This window comes from Podarcis melisellensis, assembly GCF_964234715.1.
Source record: "Podarcis melisellensis genome assembly, chromosome: 12".
Taxonomy (NCBI): domain Eukaryota; kingdom Metazoa; phylum Chordata; class Lepidosauria; order Squamata; family Lacertidae; genus Podarcis; species Podarcis melisellensis.
Window position 1 is genome coordinate 20,844,700 of NC_138544.1, and position 19,703 is coordinate 20,864,402.

Below are 19,703 nucleotides of genomic sequence, written 5' to 3' on the forward strand. Positions count from 1 at the left end.
TTGTCACTTCCATGTACAGTGGTACCTTGGGTTAAGAACTTAATTCGTTCTGGAGGTCTGTTCTTAACCTGAAACTGTTCTTAATCTGAAGCACCACTTTAGCTAATGGGGCCTCCTGCTGCCACTGCGCCGCTGCTGCACGATTTCTGTTCTCATCCTGAAGCAAAGTTCTTAACCCGAGGTAATATTTCTGGGTTAGTGGAGTCTGTAACCTGAAGCGTCTGTAACCCGAGGTACCACTGTATTTAAAATGCTTAAATGTGGTGATTGATATTGACAGTGAAGCAGTTCATGATAGGTGATCTAAATGGTGACATACTTTATTAAAATCAGATTGTATTTAGAATACATTATTCACATTATTTGAATGTTAACTATATATATTTGAACTTTTAGTAGGTTTTGTGTTGTAATTTTCATAGTAACATTTCAGAGGGATTTTCATTTTCATTTTAAATATGAGAAGCAATGGCTGCTTCCCACCTATATTCAGTGCTATTTTTCTAGAAAAAACAGGTGCCAGAGCTCACTATGGGTGTTATGTACTGAAGTTCTCACCCAGGGCCAGCAGGGGGATACTGTAGATAGTTATGCAAATGAAGGATCAAAAGTGACGTTCAGTGATTGGATAGTTTTAGAAAGTTGTTACAGCAACGTTGTACTGGAGCTCTATATAAGCAGGCTGGCTGAACCCTTCAGTTCAGTTCAGTTCTGGCCTGTGAATAAACAAGAGCTGTTTGAAGAATCACTGTGTCGTCTGATATGTTCACCCACAACTTAACAATGAACTTCTCCCTTGTTCTCTTAGAATGGCAATGGTGCCTGCCTGAGAGTTGCCAGAACTGAGTTCCGGCTGGGGGGGGGGGAGCCCTGCCTATATCACAGATATTTCTATTAGCACTGAATCCACACAGTTGTAAACATTCTGTATCAATCGTAACATATGTAATTTCTGTACCTGCCCTTTATATGTTTTCTACCCGGCACCCTCTTAAGTTTTTTACTACCATGGCTTCCAAGCACATTTTGAAGGGAGGGAAAGTAATCATTGCAATGACATTTATAGAAAAGCAATTTGGCTACACCTGTGAGAGAAACTGCTATGGTGGCATTTACATAAGGTCGTTCCATCTCATAGCCATGGAATACAAACAATAGGGTATTCTGAAGATTTATTTATAAAGAATAATTCGGTTGTGTGCTTCTAGTGATAGCACCCTGGATGCTTTTTCAAGTACAATTCAAAGAGCTGATGACATAGTTGAAATGACACCTTTGATACTGTTACTTGCAGGATGTACCCAGGTAATGTGCTGCTTTAAAGTGACATGCATTCACTGAGAATAAAACCTGAATAAAACTCGAAATGAACCCTGCTGCTGTCTGTAGAATTCAGATAAGATTTATAGAGATATACAAAACATTTATATTACTTCAAAGATGCAAAGAAGTTGCCAAACATCTAATGTAGAAAAATGTAATTTATTAAAACTGCTATTAAAGGTAAAGGTAAAGGGACCCCTGACCATTAGGTCCAGTCGTGGCCAACTCTGGGGTTGTGGCACTCATCTCGCTCTATAGGCCGAGGGAGATGGCGTACAGCTTCCGGGTCATGTGGCCAGCATGACTAAGCCGCTTCTGGCGAACCAGAGCAGCGCACGGAAACACCGTTTACCTTCCCGCCAGAGCGGTACCTATTTATCTACTTGCACTTTGACGTGCTTTCGAACTGCTAGGTTGGCAGGAGCAGGGACTGAGCAACAGGAGTTCACCCCGTCATGGGGATTCGAACCGCTAACCTTCTGATCGGCAAGCCCTAGTCTCTGTGTTTAACCCACAGCGCCATCCGCATCCCAAAACTGCTATTAGTTTCCTAATAATAATTAGATGGAAGGTGAGTTAGTGTGGTCTAGTCACTAGAGTTATAACTAGGGAGCTATGATTAGGGAGATCTGGAGGCAAATCTCCAGTCAGCCCTGAAACTCAGCCGTGGCCTGTTGCTGGCATCCTTCTGTATCAAGAGACAATGGAGTGTTCCTCCAGGGGTAAAGTCAAACTGCTGTGTTAGCAGCATTGAAGTGACCTCCCTGGGGCGCAAGCGTGGGCAGGGTGTAGGAAGGTCCTGGGGTGCCCAGATGACAAGACCCTCCTCTCAGCCTTGCTGATGTGGTCCAAAGCATACAAGGTATACAAGGTACCATCCAACTGTCTTAGGGACTCCACTCTGGATTTGTGTAGGGTTTGCTCTTTAGCCCTTTCTTCTCCCTATCCTGCAAGGTAGCAGAGGTTTAGGATCAGAGTTTTCCTTCTCTTGGATGGGCTACCTTCCCAGGTTGCTAAATTTGTATACTGCTCTTCATCTGTAGATCTCAGGGCGGTTCACAGCATAGAAATACAAGATAAAAACACAAAATACATAATAAAAAACAAGGACAAGACAAACCAAAAGTCCCCTCCCCTTGCCCACTCTCTTTAATGTACCTCAGAGTTCTTGTGAGGATAAAATGTATGTCATCAGCTCACTGGAGCATGGATATATAATACATGAAATGAGAGTTTTTCAGCACGCCAGTATTGGTGCCAATGTTGCTAAGATTCTGAAATGAAAAGAAAAGGCAAAGGAACACTGCCAAATCCAATCATTGCAGTGTTGTCCAACACACTGCAGCATTGGAACAGGGTTGCACAGGCAGTATAAGGTAACATGAAAGGGAAATGTCTAAAGGATTTAAAAAGGAAACACACACAATAAAGTAGATCCAGAGAAAGAAAAGCATAGGATGAAGACGGACAGACATTTTGGGTGTCAGAATTTGGGTCAGCAGCTTTAAACCATATTTTCCTGGTTTTAGCAGGAGAAACTGTGGTTCAGCATTCCACAATATATTTCTAATAATAATAATAAATAATAATAATAATAATATCTTTATTGTCATTGCTCCCTTCTCAAAGATAGCCATGTGGCTCAGAGGGTGACAGAATGTGTGCTCCCACAGGGCCAGCCATAACAGATTGATTGCCCCTTCTGCTCCTCTCACTGCTGGTCTCTCCTTCCTTCCACCTCACTATGTGTCAGAGGCGGCCACAGGTATTCCATGCATCGTGCTGAGAAAGGGGTCCTTTCTGAGAGAGACGTTAAGGGCAAGATCACCCAAAGTGCCAGCACCACTTTGCAACAATGGTGGCAAATTCCTGTAAAGGACCAACCAAGTTTAAAGATCCTTGGGAGCAACGCAGCACCCCTGGTGGAGAGGAAGCAGCAGTTAGAGGAGCGAGAGGACTGGGAGAAGGACCAACAGTAATGGTGGTTCTGGGAGGCGGTGAATGTTTGCTGTCTAAGGCAAGCCCAGTGTCGTTTCCTGGGTCTGCAGAGAGGTGTACCAAATGAAGGAGGGGAGGGGTGGAGGGGAGTGCATGGCCACAAATCATGGACATTTTTTTTTAGATCTGAACCAGATTATGCACTGTGTACAGAAGCATTTGTTCTCTTAGCAGAAAAACCACATCAGCCACGCTTATATGGACACTTGTTACCCCTAGACTTTTATTTTCAAGCCAATGAGTTGCTCTAATAGAAACGGCTTGTATAATTGGTTTGAAATGGCCGTTTCCCCACTTGTGTATGATGAGAGTGCTTGGTGTCTTCCTTTTTGCACCCCTTTGTATAATGATCCTGTGTAGATGTAGCTCTTGGTTTCAGCCAGTTGTGGGTATGGGTAAACGATACTTGAAAATCTAGAAGCTATCCCAATCCGTTTAGAAGGTGTATTTCAATACTCTGATTTCATGCAGTGCCTTGGGGGCCAAGGAGGCATACCTGTATATAAATACAAGTCCAGAAGAAGTAGCTCCAGATGTCTTTCCATCCTCAAACTTGATGAAAGTAAGTCTTCAATAGCAATAGTCCACAGATCTCTGTTGGTAAAACAATGTAGGAGCATAACCAGCAATTCAGAAAACTCAGGTGGACAATCTCAACTTGTTTCCTTGTCCACTCTTGAACTACCTTAGCATCCCTTCATTTAGACATCAAAAGATACAGCTAGATGAGTGGCTTAGAGGTTAATGGTGAAACAGAGTGCTGTTTCTTTAAGTTCTCTCAACCAAGGGGCAAGGCTTCTTCAGTCATAAGGTCTGAATAAACATAGGAAGGCTCAGTAGGGTTTTGTGTCGTTCTGCTCTCTAAGAACCATCCTGGTTTCTGTATATTTTTATTCTCCCACCTGATTTCCATCAGTCTACTGACTTGCTACCTTCTTCCATGTATATGTCCATGTTAACCTTGTATTAGGTATCTTTCCAGTTGATAACTGAAGCCCCAGGTGAAACACCTGTGGGCCCCACTCCTCCATGACAGGCAGCAGTAATATGCAGTATTTTAAGTCAGTCCATTCAGTTCACAATGTGTATGTATTTACATGATTTAACATACCCAAGTGAACAATGGCTGGATTTCTTGCTCTGTTGGAAATACGGCAATCTTAGTTCTATGAGTCAACAAAACTGAATCACCTCCTGTGGGCTGTGGCTGTTGCGAGGAACAAAGGGGGGTGGATTGTAAATGACTATGTAGACTAAAATAGTGCTGTAAAATTATTCATATTGGTTTAAGAAGTGCCTTAATTATGTTATATTTATGAAAGCTCAGGTAACAAATTACACCTTTGCTTACAAAGCCATACAAAATTCTGGGTATGTGCAAGTTCAGCCATGGCTTTTGGATAAAAGAAGGGAAAACCTGCTGGAACTTAAGCCATCATATTTGGTATTGCAGAAAAGAAAATGCAATGTGACACATTTGGAAGAAACTTTTTTCTGCCTCCTTCTTCCCAATCTGTTCATTGTTGTTGTTGGAGGAATGTTGGCTTGAAATCTAATTTAATTCCATTTTTTTTTGTTTGTCTAATCTCCAGAGGCAAAAATATGAAATTATTCCACTTGTTCTTCGAACTTATCTCAAAACTGCACAAATAGAGCTCCATTTTTTTCTTTGGGAGAAGAAAAAGAGTTGCTTTTTATAAAGAGAATGAAAAAATATTGAAAAGAATAAGAAAAATGACTTCTTGGACAGAAAGTGGTTGTTGTGTACCCCAGAACAAAGGATCACACAATTGTTGTGGTCTTGAATACATTGACTTTTGAAAAAAGGAAAGGACTCAAAGAAATAAGTAGGAAATCCCTAGTAAACAGCACAGAGCAAACAGCACAGAGCAAAATGTTCAAAGTGTGTAAGTGCCTAGCAGTTATGAGCAATGATGAAAACCAGTGGGATTTTAGGGAGCAGAGAACTGTTGGCTCACTTTGAAAATGTTATTTGTAGTACACAAACCTGCAACATTTCTCCCATGAAACTAGGGACGTCCTCCTCCTCCTTCTCCTCTTCTTCTATTTATTAATACTCCACCCATTTGATTGGGTTGCCCCAGCCACTCTGGGAGGCTTCCAACATATATTAAAGCATTATAAAACATTGAACACTTATAAACTTAAAAACTTCCCTATACAAGGCTGCCTATCTCCTTGGCTCAGGGTCGCATAACTCCATTGGCTCCAACATTAATCCAATGAAAATAGGGACGTCCTAAGGGAAATCGGGACATTCCGGGATCAAATCAGAAACTGGGACGGTTTCTATAAATCCGGGGCTGGCGACACTTGGAGGGTCTGAGACCTCTGTTTCAGAAAAGTCAGGCCTGCCAACTGAAATGAGAGACTGTTTCAACTGAGCAAGAGAGTGAATGTTGTTTGTTCACAGTCTTTTGTTGGCATTGAAAGGGCTGCATGTATCCCACTCAACTGTGAACAGTCTATGAACAGATTTGCTCCTTTCATGAATACCTCAAAATGCCCAAAATGGATGCATGCTTTGCATGGGAGTGATAAAATGTTCAGGAAAAGCAATCCTTTCCCATATCAATTTTGCCTCAGTCCTATCGACTTTTAGTACTTATTCCCCATTTCACATTGACCATCTATTCACATTCTCTGTGTTCTTGCCCATCACATCCAGGACACAGATGGATTAATAGTTCAGCATTTCAAGAGCCTGAACGGTAGATGCTGAACATATTGTATGTAATAAATAGATGCTAATATATTTTACTCTGTTAGCAAAATATGCAATCCAATACTGAGGGTGTGGACTTTGTTTTTCCATTTGTGAGCATAATCTACATGCTTATGGTTAAAACATGAAGGCTCAACTTGTTGAAATGCCATAATTCAACAGTAAGAGCTTCTCTAATGGATATAGTATTAGCCACAGATAGTTAAAAATGACAATGAGAATGCATTCAAAATTCAAAGAAACAAATATAAATGAACATGTGACTATATAATGTTCAAAATGAATCTGCTATATTTATATAACTGCATTAAAACATTCATATTGGTTGACTTGTCAACACATAAATCTGTGTTATGCTGTATGGTACTTTAAAGTTAGGTGTAGAGTTTCCATTGTGATCTCTACTTAATTTTAAGCCAGCTATGTTTGTCTTTTTATAGTGGGGGATTGTTAATCATATTTGCATCAAAGTACAATACCTTTCTTAAAGAATCATACAGTAGAGTCCTTAAGTTGTATTCAAATAGAATACAATAAATATGCAAAGGCAATATGGACATAAAGTCTTGCAGTCATAATGTCAAAAAGCATCACCTCCGCCATCTGCCTTGCAAATATTTCTCTCTCTCCTCCTCCCCCACCCCGCAGGATTAGATTAGGAGAATGACAGGGCCTATTCACTGTCATGTAATAAGAGTTGAGTAACTCTTGAATTAAAGTTACTCTTCCACAAACAAGCATTACAAAGTGGGAGATAAATGGAATGTTTCTGACATTTTCCCAGAAGTGCATTTAAAACATAGAGAGATGTGTTTTTTCCTCCATATGTTGTTGTCTTAACAAAGCTTTGTTAAAGTGTGTCTTTCAGAGAATGAAATCCTTTTAAGACAATGAATATTTTGTAGACTTAGAAGTTAGTACATCAAGTAAGGAACTACAGAATGGGATTTATTAGAGGAAATAAACTGGTGTGCACTTTATCATTGAAGAAAGGATTGTGGAAATACCATACAATGTATATGCTTTATTAATGAATGCACAACATTTCATCAGAAAGTACATCCCCTTTTCCAACTCTTTAGATTACAATTAGATGGAGGAAACAGGCATTCTCATGATACAGATTTTTATTTTTCATTCACTGTGTTTCAGAGTTCCGGGAATTTGTGTTCCAACTTTTCTTCCCTTTTCTATATAGTTTCAGAACAAGAACATGCACATCTCTTGGCCACAGTTCTGCAGCTCAGTTTTGTCCAAAAAAATGCCAGGGCTGGCTCTCTGTAGAGAAGATTCAAAAGAGGTAGGGACTAATTTTGGAAGTCTGCTGATTGGAGAAGTAAGTCTGCTTCCTCTGAACAATGTTGTTCTATTTGTAGCTATTAAATAGTCATTGACAGACCCATTTTCCATGAACTTGTCTCAACCTTTTTAAAGTTCGCTGTGGCCATCACAACTTCCTGTGGAAATGAATTCCTCAAATTAATTATTGTCTACATTAAGAAATCAAGCACCCGATCAATAAACCTGCTTATCTGTCAATTGAAGTAGAGGAAATTACTGGTCCTGTTCCATTGTCTTTGATGGCACTTGGTCTGCATGAGGAGCCTAGGGTTAAGACATACAGTACTTTGCAGATATTTTAACAGCCTTAGTCTCTACAGTCCTATAAGTAATGGAGTTTTTTTGCCGCCTTGAAAGCAGCACTGCTTATAATCAGAGGAAGCTGGAGCTTAGCAGTCTCTGCATGCTGGCTTTTAGCTGAATACTCTAGAGCAAGCTACCTTTTTAACAGGATATCATCTCCTGACAATTTACTGCTAATATATATTTATACCCTGCTTTAGAGTGATTTATTCAGTGTGGGAAGAAATAGCCGCAGCCAGGTTTTATGTGCTGCACTAATCTGTGTCAGAATAGCTGAACTAAAAGGCCAATGTAGGTCAGAAACGAAAGGGAAAGAATCATAAAACATTTTCAGGGATGATGTGACACCTATCAGATCTTTATATTACCAAATAATTAATGATATGTAAAGAGAATGGCTGAAAGTATGTTATTCTTTCACCCTCAAAACTCTATAATTTTGGGCACTGATGAAATTCAGGACAGCCTAAATTTATGGTTTGGAATAGGTAAGAGGAAGCATTCCTTATGTTAAACACAAATATGTAATCTCACTGTATACAAGTTGTACAAGTGACAATAAAGTATTTCAATTTCAAATAGCTGCAAAAGAATCTGAGGAACATTGGGATTATAGTGGGATTACAGTGGTACCACGGGTTACAGGCACTTCAGGTTACAAACTCCACTAACCCAGAAATAGTACCTCGGGTTAAGAACTTTGCTTCAGGATGAGAACAGAAATCACACAGTGGCAGTGCGGTGGCAGCGGAAGGCCCCATTAGCTAAAGTGGTACCTGAGGTTAAGAACAGTTTCAGGTTAAGAACGGACCTCCAGAACGAATTTAGTTCTTAACCAGAGGTACCACTGTATAGACTCTCGATACAAGAAGGGCCAATAAATTTATCCAGTGGGTTAAAGGAAAGGCAAATATTCAGGGCCACTTGTCCATGTGATGTGCAAGAGAAATTCCTTTGAATCACAATATGGTAGTCGGTAAGACCTGAACTCTGTCGTTAACACTGAGCACCTCATGTGTTCAGTACCAGTTGGTCTAAACAAGACTAGTGGTAAAGTGCCTGTGGCAACCCTTCAAAGCCTGTTGAATATCTTTTTTTATTATTCATACAGACAGGACTTCCCAAAGAGCTGGTACCAGCGGTGCCTATGTCAGTTTTGCAAAACAGCAAAATAATATTTTATATTGTTTTTACAGTATAGGCTTTTCCCATCATCTTTGATTTTATAAAATGGTTGTACTTAATCTTCAATTTTAAAAAAATATGAAGCAAGCATTTTTGCAAATAATAAATATGAAGAGCAATATAGAGTAATATAGTAATATAATGTAGTGTATATTATAGTAATATAATACTGTATAGAGTAATTCGATACGAGAATACACCCTGTTTTTTATGTCTTTTTATCCGTAATATGCTAAAAACGGCAGCAACCCCCTCAAAATAACCTTCCATTTGGAGATCAACTGGAAACTTCAGCATGGTGATTCCATGTGGGAGCCATAATATGAATCACCAGTTACCGTGTGGATCTTCCACTTTGTGTAGGGCGATTCCTCAAAATTAACATAGTCTGCAATCCTGAACCAGGGACTCGATGGAACCTCATTCTGAGAATTACACTATGTTATCTGAAGAAGTGTGCATGCACACGAAAGCTCATACCAAGAACTAACTTAGTTGGTCTTTAAGGTGCTACTGGAAGGAATTTTTTTTGTTTTGACTATGGCAGACCAACACGGCTACCTATCTGTAACTGAGAATTACACTGTTAAGCGTGCTTTATTTTGTAGCTGTAGCTTGCATAAGTCACCAGTTATAGATTGCCACTGCAACCATAATACTGCAAGAAAGTATTGCCCATAAGAAAGACTTGTGTGTGTTGAGGTTCTGGGAAGGGCTTTCCCATAAATTAATAGCTTTAATCACCATGGTTTATTGTGATGGGAATGAGTGTAGTCTCACTGCAGACCCATGCACTTCCTCCTCCTCTGCAGGCACAACTGCAAAGAGGTGATAAGAAGCTTAATCTTCTGAGTTTGAGCTAATCTGTTTCACATCGTGTCTAAGCACTTACCTATGGTTTATTGAAGCAAGGCAGTCTTGTAAACCAGGATTCAAAGCTCTCTTGTTTCAACCAAATCATGGTCAATAAGAACCAGGTTTTTTTGTTCAGGTAGGTAGCCGTGTTGGTCTGAGGCAATCAATATATATATATATATATAAACTAAGTTTGTTCTGGGTATAAGCTTTTATGGTTCAATTGATATGGCAAGCTGAGATAACTCCAAAAAGAACATCTCCATGGCTATATAAGAAGAGGAGAGAGAAGGGGAGGACATGATCCCCTGGAATGGGGACGATCAGGGTGGTAAACTATGGTTTATTGTAACATCCAGACATGGATTTACATGTTATAGTTTTAGAGCAAATTGCAGGAACGCTCCCATGACTTGGAAAACATAATCCCAGAAGTCTAAGTATACCAGAGCTGATGGCTACAGCTGCCTGATTTCATCAGTGTCGCTTATAGCTAAGCTACTGGCAAAGCTTGCTCTTCCATGTATATGGCCTTCCCTCTGAGCAACTTTGGCTATTTTTGAAACAGATATCCAACACCTTTTAAAATATTAATTTAAAATATTGTAGCGACAAGTCAAAGCATGAGAGAAGCTCTGAAAAGCCAGAACTGAAAACTCATGGGAACCAAAGGGAGGGTCTTTCTGTTGCCTTAAGCATAACAATATAACCAGCGGTTCGAAAGCACATCAAAGTGCAAGTAGATAAATAGTGGGAAGGTAAACGGCGTTTCCGTGCCCCACTCTGGTTCGCTAGAAGCGGCTTTGTCATGCTGGCCATATGACCTGGAAGCTGTACGCTGGCTCCCTCGGCCAATAAAGCGAGATGCGCGCCGCAACCCCAGAGTTGGCCACGACTGGACCTAATGGTCAGGGGTCCCTTTACCTTTACCTTTTACACAGCGTACTGCTGACGGGGGGGGGGGTAGTATGTCTTACTAGGAGGTGCTACAGCAGGGAAAATGCAACAGGCAAGTTGAGTGCCACCAGCCCTCTGTTCACATCTGCCAATTAAAACAAAACAAAACAAAATTGTGCATGCAGGAGAAGAGTGTGTGGAGGTGTTTAAGTAGTGTGAAATGTTTTGCCCAAATAATTCATACACATAATTTGTTGTTACGGTCAGGGACTTGTATTATGTGGATGCAGACCGGATACATTTGGTGCAATTTGTTACTGAAATTCAGTGCTGGAAATAGGTAAGGCATTTGCAGCCGATTCAAATTGCGTGCCCAGCCGCACAGCCCCCAAACCCAGTGCTCCCGACTATAGAGTGGTAAATGAATGGACGTGACAACTGTCTGGGATTTGAAATGGCCACAGCTTTATTGATTCCAGATGTAGGAAGCCTTGGCATAGGCCAGGCATGTCCAAAGTCCATTTTGGGGGCCTAACCCGGCCTGCCGGTCAGTTTAATCCAGCCCCTGTGGCAGTCTATCTCCTAAAAAAACAACAACTTCAATCATAAGAAAAGGTCAACAGCTTTGGTCAGCCCTCATGCATGTTCACTTCATCAAATCTGGTCCTCTTTGAAAAACGTTTGGGCACCCCTGGCATGGGGATTGGGTGTGTATCCCTCTCAGTCCTCCTGTAGGAGGACTGAGGCATGACAGGGTGTATTTGGGGGTGGATCCATTGCAAAACACAGGTTTACGCAGGCAACCCCCCAAACGCTGAGAGAAGCTCTACGGCACACTAGCCCTATGCAGATGACACTCCCGGCCAATCGGGTGCTGCGCTTGGGGGTCAGCCGGGCTAAATAGATGATGGGCAGACCTGAGGGAAGCCTGCCTCTCTCAGGTCCGCTCGCCCAGCCTCACCCCTCTGTGGCTGCCGTGGATTGATCTGTTTGAATAGATGGGTTTTGGCGGGAACCCGTGCCGAGGGGCACAGGGAGGCAGGCAAAGGCGGTGTGGCATGCCAGGAAGGAGAGGAGGTGCTGTGTCGGGCCATAACCGCGACTCACCGGGTAGGGCAGTAAGCGGCCATTACTGCTCGCACACTCCACCCACTGGAACCTATTGAGCAGTTCCCTCGTGCAAATATTTGTTATCTAAGATCACTTTTTGACACCTGATATTTATTTGCATTAAATTTGATGTTTTATTTCAGTACCTGACATAAATGGATAATTTAAACACAATTGTTATTTAGTATTTAAATGCATTTGATATTTGGCATGGATAGCATTTGGTTTTTGACAGTACTTAACAGATGCTGTAAAAGGGACGCGGGTGGCGCTGTGGGTTAAACCATAGAGCCTAGGACTTGCTGATCAGAAGGTCGGTGGTTTGAATCCCCACGACGGGGTGAGTTCCCATTGCTCGGTCCCTGCTTCTGCCAACCTAGCAGTTCGAAAGCACGTCAAGTGCAAGTAGATAAATAGGTACCGCTCCAGTGGGAAGCTAAACGGCGTTTCCGTGCCCTACTCTGGTTCGCTAGAAGCGGCTTAGTCATGCTGGCCACATGACTCAGAAGCTATACTCCGGCTCCCTCAGCCAATAAAGTGAGATGAGCGCCACAACCCCAGAGTCGGCCACGACTGGACCTAATGGTCAGGGGTCCCTTTACCTTTACCTAACAGATGCTGTGCAGTGATAATTGACATGCAATGGTATGTAGAATTTTCCAGTAGACATGCAGTTGTACTAAGCAATTTGGCTGTGCTTAACAGGTGAATATTAATAGTATTTATTTGGTATTTGAAAATATCTATCTGATTAGGATTTAATTATGAATTTGAAAGTTGGTAGCTTGTTTCATGTGATATTCTTCCAGAAACCAAACAGTAAAAATTGCCAAGCTTCTGCCCAAAAGCACAAGAGTGGCTCTTACTTGCAAGTAACGATGAGATCTTTATTCAGACTAATAGCAGTACAGCCTGGGAAAAGAGGAGTTAGAACCTCCTTTCCCTGTGTGCTGATTAAATCAGCCTCCCCTCCATATGTTTATTGTTAAATAATCAGGGATTGGCAGCACTGCATTTAGTGTCATGTATAGTTCGTTCCTTCGTATAAAAAGTTATAATTAAGTACATTAGTGTCCTGTCTATATTGTTCTACTAATTCCTGCCACGCTAATATTTTCCTGATACTTGCGGATATGATTTAATATCTACGTAATCCATATGTATAGGGGCATCAAACTCGTCTTAATAGAAAAAAAAAAGTGATGCAATACTTCTCATTTTAGGCTTTCAGCTGTTTCTTTGGAAGGTGCAAGGCAAGAGAAACAGATGCTTGAACAATGCTTCTTGAAGAAATACAATTTTATAATTTTGAATAAAGAGACATGGTGGGGGGTTGCTTTTCCAAATTGGGGAGTTGGAAGTTGAGTACGAACATTGAGAGTTAGAGGTTGGGTAGGAATTAGCAGCTTTCTTATTTCTATTGTTCTTGCAGAAAACAGCCTAGACATTCACGTCTTTAGTTTTGCCTAGAACATATATATTTGCCTTTCTATTGTAGCGGGAAGCTGATTGTCTTTTATTTATGTGCTCCTCTATATGGATTAATTGTTGGCTGCAAAAGTAGATGTTTACAAATAGAACATTTTAAACGAAGTTCTAAATGAGAGGTTTTAACTTTAGATAGCTGTTCTCCCACAAACTGTGTAAACAGAGGGTTGGGTTCAGAGGTTCCCTTTCTCTGACAGGAGTCGTCCTTTGATGGAAAGATTCCATTCATCAGAGGAAAGGAATGTTTGGATTCCACTCGCTGTAGTCTTTTTACCCCTTCACTAAAATATTACTGTTTTCATCTTTATGTGCTTAGAAATTAGGCAGTGAAAATTTCTGTTCTATTAGCTAAAGCAATTTGGGTTTAGGGATCTCATCTTAGAGCTTTAAAACTGGTCAATGCATTTTTTTCATAACTCCAGTTCTACAAAGCTCACTGTAACTTTCTGAATGCTAGGAGGGAAATTGCCAAGGTTCGTTTGGATGGAGTGGGAACTGAATGCATACCAAACTAGTTCATTTTGCAAAGAGGTCGATGTGAACTGGAATTAGCTCATTTTTTGACATCTTGAACCAAAGGTGTACCTTGGCAAAGAACTGTATTGGTGCCCCAGCCAAGAAAAAATCACTTTGCCGCACTAGCCACCTTAGAAATTACTACATTTTATGTGACCCAAGTACCCAAAGCATCCGTGGTGAGGGCAAGGAAGGGTGAAAAGATTTCACACCTTTGTGCCATGGTGCGAGAAGGATTGGAAGCTTTCCCCGTGTTTGATCTCACTGCGACAGCAGTGGTGTGACGCCACACACACATACGTAATATGCTACGTAGTCTGCTAGGTGATTTTTGCACACACAGCCTGAGCCTGCCTTTCAAGGAAAGGCAAGACTATATTATCCTCCCTCAAAACAGACATATTTGATGAAGATTTTGGCTTATTCCCATAGTAGGCAATCCTTCTCCAGCATTTGTTCCTATACACTTTACTGGCCGAGGGAGCCGGTGTTTGGCTGCAGACCGCTTCTGGGTCATGTGGCCAGCATGACTAAGTCGCTTCTGGCGAACCAGAGCAGCACACGGAAACGCCGTTTACCTGCCCGCCGGAGCAGTACCTATTTATCTACTTGCACTTTGACGTGCTTTCGAACTGCTAGGTTGGCAGGAGCAGGGACCTTGCATCTAAATTTAAATGCATAAGGTATAAAATTAAACATTTTTTAAAAAAGGTTTTGTTTTGTGTTTTTAAAATTGCTGCTGCTCCAAGTGGTAACAGCAGCAACTGCATTGGGAGGCTGGCCATGGTTTTTGGATCCACCATGATGCCCTGGTGCAAAGGTGCCGGGGGTCTGTGGGGGGTAACATCGAACACAAAAGAGGATGGAGAACTTTCAGAGAACTTACTTATGCAAACTTACTTTTTTTATCTTGAGAGGGGACGAAAAAAAAATATAGATTCTCTCCTCTCCCTGGGGGGAAAAAGCGTTCTGGGACATTTCTATGCAACTCAGTTCTAATTAGATTACTTGCCCAGGCCTGTAAAAATGCTGGAGAGGACAAGATGGATGCGAAACAGTTGTCTAGCTGTGCTGCAGTATTAGTATGGAACAAGTCTCACACCTAAAAGACACTTTTTGTTCTGTACCGTAGGATTTGATCATGGTGTAAGTCAGGCCTAGGCAAACTCCAGCCCTCCAGATGTTTGGGACTACAATTCCCATCATCCCTTAACACTGGTCCTGTTAGCTAGGGATGATGGGAATTGTAGTCCCAAACATCTGGAGGGCTGGAGTTTGCCCATGCCTGGTGTAAGTGCTGCATGCAATAACTGGTGTTTCATCCTTTCTTCTTCCTGCAGCTAGAACACGGGACAAATTTAAGCAGGGACGGTGTTCATATGTGAATTGCTGCTTTTAATTAAGTCTTGACATCATTCTCTACTGGGTACACAGAAATTGCCTCCCCATCAAAAAGCAGCAGCACTTTTCAATAAATTAAAGTTTTATGTCGGCTTCAAATTAAAGAGTCATTTCCAGGAGTGTGGTGCCTTGAAGGCATTGAGAGACTGCAGACTGTTTAGATATGATACTTTGAACTTCTCACAGTTACTTGAGCAGAACATATGCTTGTTGCGTGCTTCAATTAAATGGGCAAAAGCCCAGTTTTTGGGGAGGGAAAGTTTACACAGAAGGAGGTGGTCAGGATTACCACCAAGTGATGTCACTGTGCAGAGTTGAGAACATCCACTGCTATTTCTGAAAGAAAACTGGGAGGCAACCAATCTAAAATTATGTAGGTCGCATACCTTTTGGAGAAATGTTTCTATGATTTAATGAAGGTTGGGTAAAATTGATCCAATTAGAATTTCCTTGATATTTCTAGTATAGGGAAATAAAGTGCTGAAAACTAATGACAGATAATGACTCTTAGGCTGTAGTTGCTCTAGTTCCACAGGGTAGAACAGGGCTGCCTTTTCGCCAACCTGGTGCTTTCCACATGCTTTGGACTACACTTCTCATCATTCCTGACAATTAAAGCCAGGCCTTCTTTTCTCCTCTCTATGAAGCTTCATCCCTATTGGTTCGTCTCGCCCTGTATTGTGTACTCTGACCAGCTGTTCCCTTATCTGCACAGGTCCATCTAACTGGAGGCAATGAACAGAGCATGCAGAACCTTCTGAATCCATAAACTGTGGCACTTGCCCTTGAATATATTCTAATAAACATGAAAGTAATCAGGCAATTCAGCTGATAAACAGAATGCCTCATTTAAAAGATGCACATAAAGTACGAAGAAAAAAAGGTCCAGATAAATGAAACCGTACTTTTTTTTCAAGATGTGCCAATAATTGAGGGGGGGGGTTTCCCTTATTTGTCATGTAAGCTACGCAGAGCTATAAGAACTGCTCTATATTGTGACGCGGGTGACGCTGTGGGTTAAACCAGAGAGCCTAGGACTTGCCGATCAGAAGGTCGGCGGTTCGAATCCCGCGACGGGGTGAGCTCCTGTTGCTTGGTCCCTGCTCCTGCCAACCTAGCAGTTCGAAAGCATGTCAATTGCAAGTTGATAAATAGGTACCGCTCCGGCAGGAAGGTAAACGGCATTTCCGTGCGCTGCTCTGGTTCTCCAGAAGTGGCTTAGTCATGCTGGCCACATGACCCAGAAGCTGTATGCCGGCTCCCTCGGCCAATAAAGCGAGATGAGCGCTGCAACCCCAGAGTTGGCCACGACTGGACCTAACGGTCAGGGGTCTCTTTACCTTTTATATTGTGTCAACGGGCAGCCAAACCATGGCTTATTATGTGAATGGGACCATACGAGCTCCAGGAGAGATCACAGCTGTTTTGCTCCTCCTCTGTCATTTTGCTGTTGTGCTATAATGAGCTCAGCCATAGTTTGGCTGTGTGTGTTATCCAAATCCAAACTCACACTTCAGCTTTCTGCAGGCTAACCAATAAGCCAAAGCATGGTTCATCTTAGAACAGCACAACAAAGGAACAATATGACAGTGGAGGAGTAAAACACTGATCTCCTTTCCAAGAGTGCAATACTTTCATGTTGTTGCTTAGCAGGGCGTGCAATCCAAGCCAATGTAATTCTTTTTTCTTTGCTTGACTCTTTTGGCAGTATCATAGATTCTTTACTCATTTATTTATCCAAAGGCAACTTAAGGATAAAGTTAGAAAAGTACATTAATTTTTTTTAAAATAGAATTTTAATTTATAAACTTGCAACAGTGCCTCTACTCAACGAATATTTGAAATTTAAATGCAAAGTCAGTGTCGCTAAAATATAAGACAATGCGCCTAACCATTTAAATAATTCCTTTCATTTTTAATCGAATTGAATAATTCATTTCAGATTTTAATTACTCTGGAATGTTTCTATTCTCTATGCTACCACTTCCCATGCATGAAGAAAAGAAGAAATATGTCTAATGAAAATAACCTTGGCTGCAATACAGTCCCTCCCCTGTGCGAAACAATGTGCTCACACAACACTGTGTACCAAAGCAGTGGGGAGCTCGTGGGACATTGGTTTTGGAATTCCTTCTCTGCACTTCTACTCCTCTTAATGCAGATAATCGTAAATGTCTGAATGGAGATATCTTCCAGGCCTGCAAAAGAACAGAGGATTGATCTAAAGAGGGATTTGTATCTTGTGTATTATTAGGATTGTTTGAATCTCAGTAATCTTGGATTCTGTTCTGAAGAAAAACCAGTGTTTCATAAACTAGTGACTTGCATTTTACTTGGGTATCTGGGGTTGTTGTTTTTTTGAGGGATGTGTGTGTCTGTTTTAGTTGTGGGTTGTGTTTTGCCTGTTCTTTGAGGGAAGGGGGGCGGGTTCTGAGCACCACCAGTTTTTCTTCTGTGAAACTGATATTTTGTGCTGCCCATAACACTTTTATGAAAAATCCAGACCAGCTCTTGGGCCTGAAAAATACCTGCATTAAGTCAGCTTTTAAAACCTCCTGAATTGGGACATCCTGATTCAGACGTTGATATCTCCCCACAGTGATGAGATCAAAAAAGTGGAGAAATTGAACAAGCCAACACAACCCGAGGTTCCCCTTGAATATTGTGATGGAGAACAAGATAAGATCCCAACTATAGCAAGCATACATCTAAGATTACTTTTTCCACCATCTCCTACTTGACACTTTGGTTATTAGCTGAAGTGGACGTTATCTCCAAGTTCATCTGTGGTGGAGATAACTTGCCTCTATAATAAAGGTTTTTCTCCAATTTCAGTCCCAGATGACAGTTTCTTGTAAACTGACAAACTAAACCCAGAGTACCATCTGGTACCAACCTGTAGGACAATCCATTAACAACACTGTCCATTGCAAATTTGGCCTAGTTGGGTTGTATATTTTTCTCACCACAAATTATTCTTTACAGAATAATGTTAATTAGTAAGTGATAGATAGAAAGATTGCCAGGGACAGCCCATTAATTCCATTTACCTTAATAGCACTTAGATCTTAGCTTGCTGTACAGCTGTATTCAGACTGGATTATAAATGTAATTTTTTGCATCATTAACTTGCCTGATTAATCTTAGACAGCAAAAGCATGATTATAGAAATACGAGACTTTCAGCATGCTGGTTTGAAGATCTGGGTTTTTCCCTTGTTTGCATCAGTGTAAGTGCTGTCGATGAGAAGAGAAGCCAGATACTCTCTTTCTTAACAATTAACCTGCATCATGTACCAGTCATTTCTCATTTTTGTGCCCCTCCCTCCACGGCAGCATACCATGTCCATCTTTTAACAAGTGCAATTACAGGGTATTTGTATAGTAATTGACCACCATTAGCAATATGTTCATGCTGTTCAAGGAGCATTAATGCAACAGCAAGTTGTACATTTCTTAGTACATCGCGTGTTCTCTAATTGTAATTTTCTGGTTGTTGGATGTGAGATAATCAATCTGGGTTCTTCTGAATGCTACATATATGATCTACCCCTGAGCTAGTGCCTTCTCAATAATTTAAGATGCTCCAGTTGGAATGATCTGAAGACCTGTTCAGACTGCTAGGCCACAGCATGTGGGGAGGGTAGGCTTAATCTATCTTTCTCAAGCTGATCTCCCTGCAAAAAATACTCCTCCATCACATTGCAATCAGTGGCAGAATTAGAAAAGAGTGAATGCCGTGGAACCTCGGGGGCACTACAACAATTATTTAGAATGGAGTGTGAGAGGTGGAGGTGAATTTTGGTGTTGTCCAGCGTGTTGTTGACATTTGAGACCCCAAGCTCCTCCACTGCTACAATGAGACCTGGTCAGGGTGGGAGGAAGGTCCTATTTCACCAGTAGGAATTACCCCCCCCCCCAATTGCTTGCATTGCAAATCTGATCCCTCCCATACCTTTACTTAAAGAAAGAAAACCCCAAATTACTTTTTTAGCTACCTATGGTAGTAAAACACAGTGCTGTTTTTCTAAAAAAAGAGGTACCACAACTCACCAAGAATGCTTCCCTTGTTCTCTTATGATGGCAATGGCGCCCACCTAAGGAAAAAAAAAAGCCCTGGTAAAACATAGTCTGATCCTGAAGTTATGGAGTACTTGAAATCATGGTTACATTCAGGCATAATAGGAAACCATGGTTTTCCAAGATGTTGCTTGACTACAAATCCCAGCGTCTCTGGCCATTGGCCATGCTGGCTAGGGCTGATGGGAGTTATAGTCCAGCAGCATATTGAGGGCCACAGGTAAGCAATCGTCCCTTCAATATAAGGCATGAGCTGTGTCAAGCCTAGAGCTCACACACTTCCCCTTCCTTCCTCTCTTCTTCCTGCAAGGCTCTACTCTAGCCACAGTTCTCCTTGGGATATCTCAGCTTGCGATATTCATATCATATCACAGCATGATATGAAACCATAGTGTGACCATGGGTTGTTCTCACTAACCACAGAAGAAGTAAAGTGGAGCTATATGATGGATATTGAAAAC

At 41.4% G+C, this 19,703-nt stretch overlaps 1 protein-coding gene and 1 long non-coding RNA gene across 21 annotated transcripts in view; one reads left to right on the top strand and one right to left on the bottom strand.

Annotated features, from left to right (window-relative positions):
* ZNF385D (zinc finger protein 385D) overlaps positions 1–19,703 on the top strand; it is a 549,735-nt gene that overhangs the window by 426,538 nt on the left and 103,494 nt on the right. For 8 of the 13 annotated variants that reach the window (XM_081883280.1, XM_081883288.1, XM_081883287.1 and 5 more), the window contains one exon: positions 7,266–7,403. The exons of 3 other annotated variants lie outside the window; for them this stretch is intronic. In XM_081883280.1, the coding sequence (XP_081739406.1) occupies positions 7,266–7,403 (138 nt within the window). The remainder of the gene's footprint in view (positions 1–7,265; positions 7,404–19,703) is intronic. 2 more of the 13 variants (XM_081883286.1, XM_081883291.1) reach the window with 1 other exon arrangement.
* The window catches only part of LOC309353844, a 133,795-nt gene continuing 115,925 nt past the window's right edge, over positions 1,834–19,703 (bottom strand). For 7 of the 8 annotated variants that reach the window (XR_014162061.1, XR_014162062.1, XR_014162063.1 and 4 more), the window contains 2 exons: positions 19,216–19,259; positions 16,889–17,361 (listed from right to left, as the gene is read on the bottom strand). This is a non-coding gene — a long non-coding RNA (uncharacterized lncRNA). Of the gene's footprint in view, positions 2,598–3,817; positions 3,916–16,888; positions 17,362–19,215; positions 19,260–19,703 lie in introns of those variants that run through there. The other variant, XR_014162060.1, reaches the window with a different exon arrangement.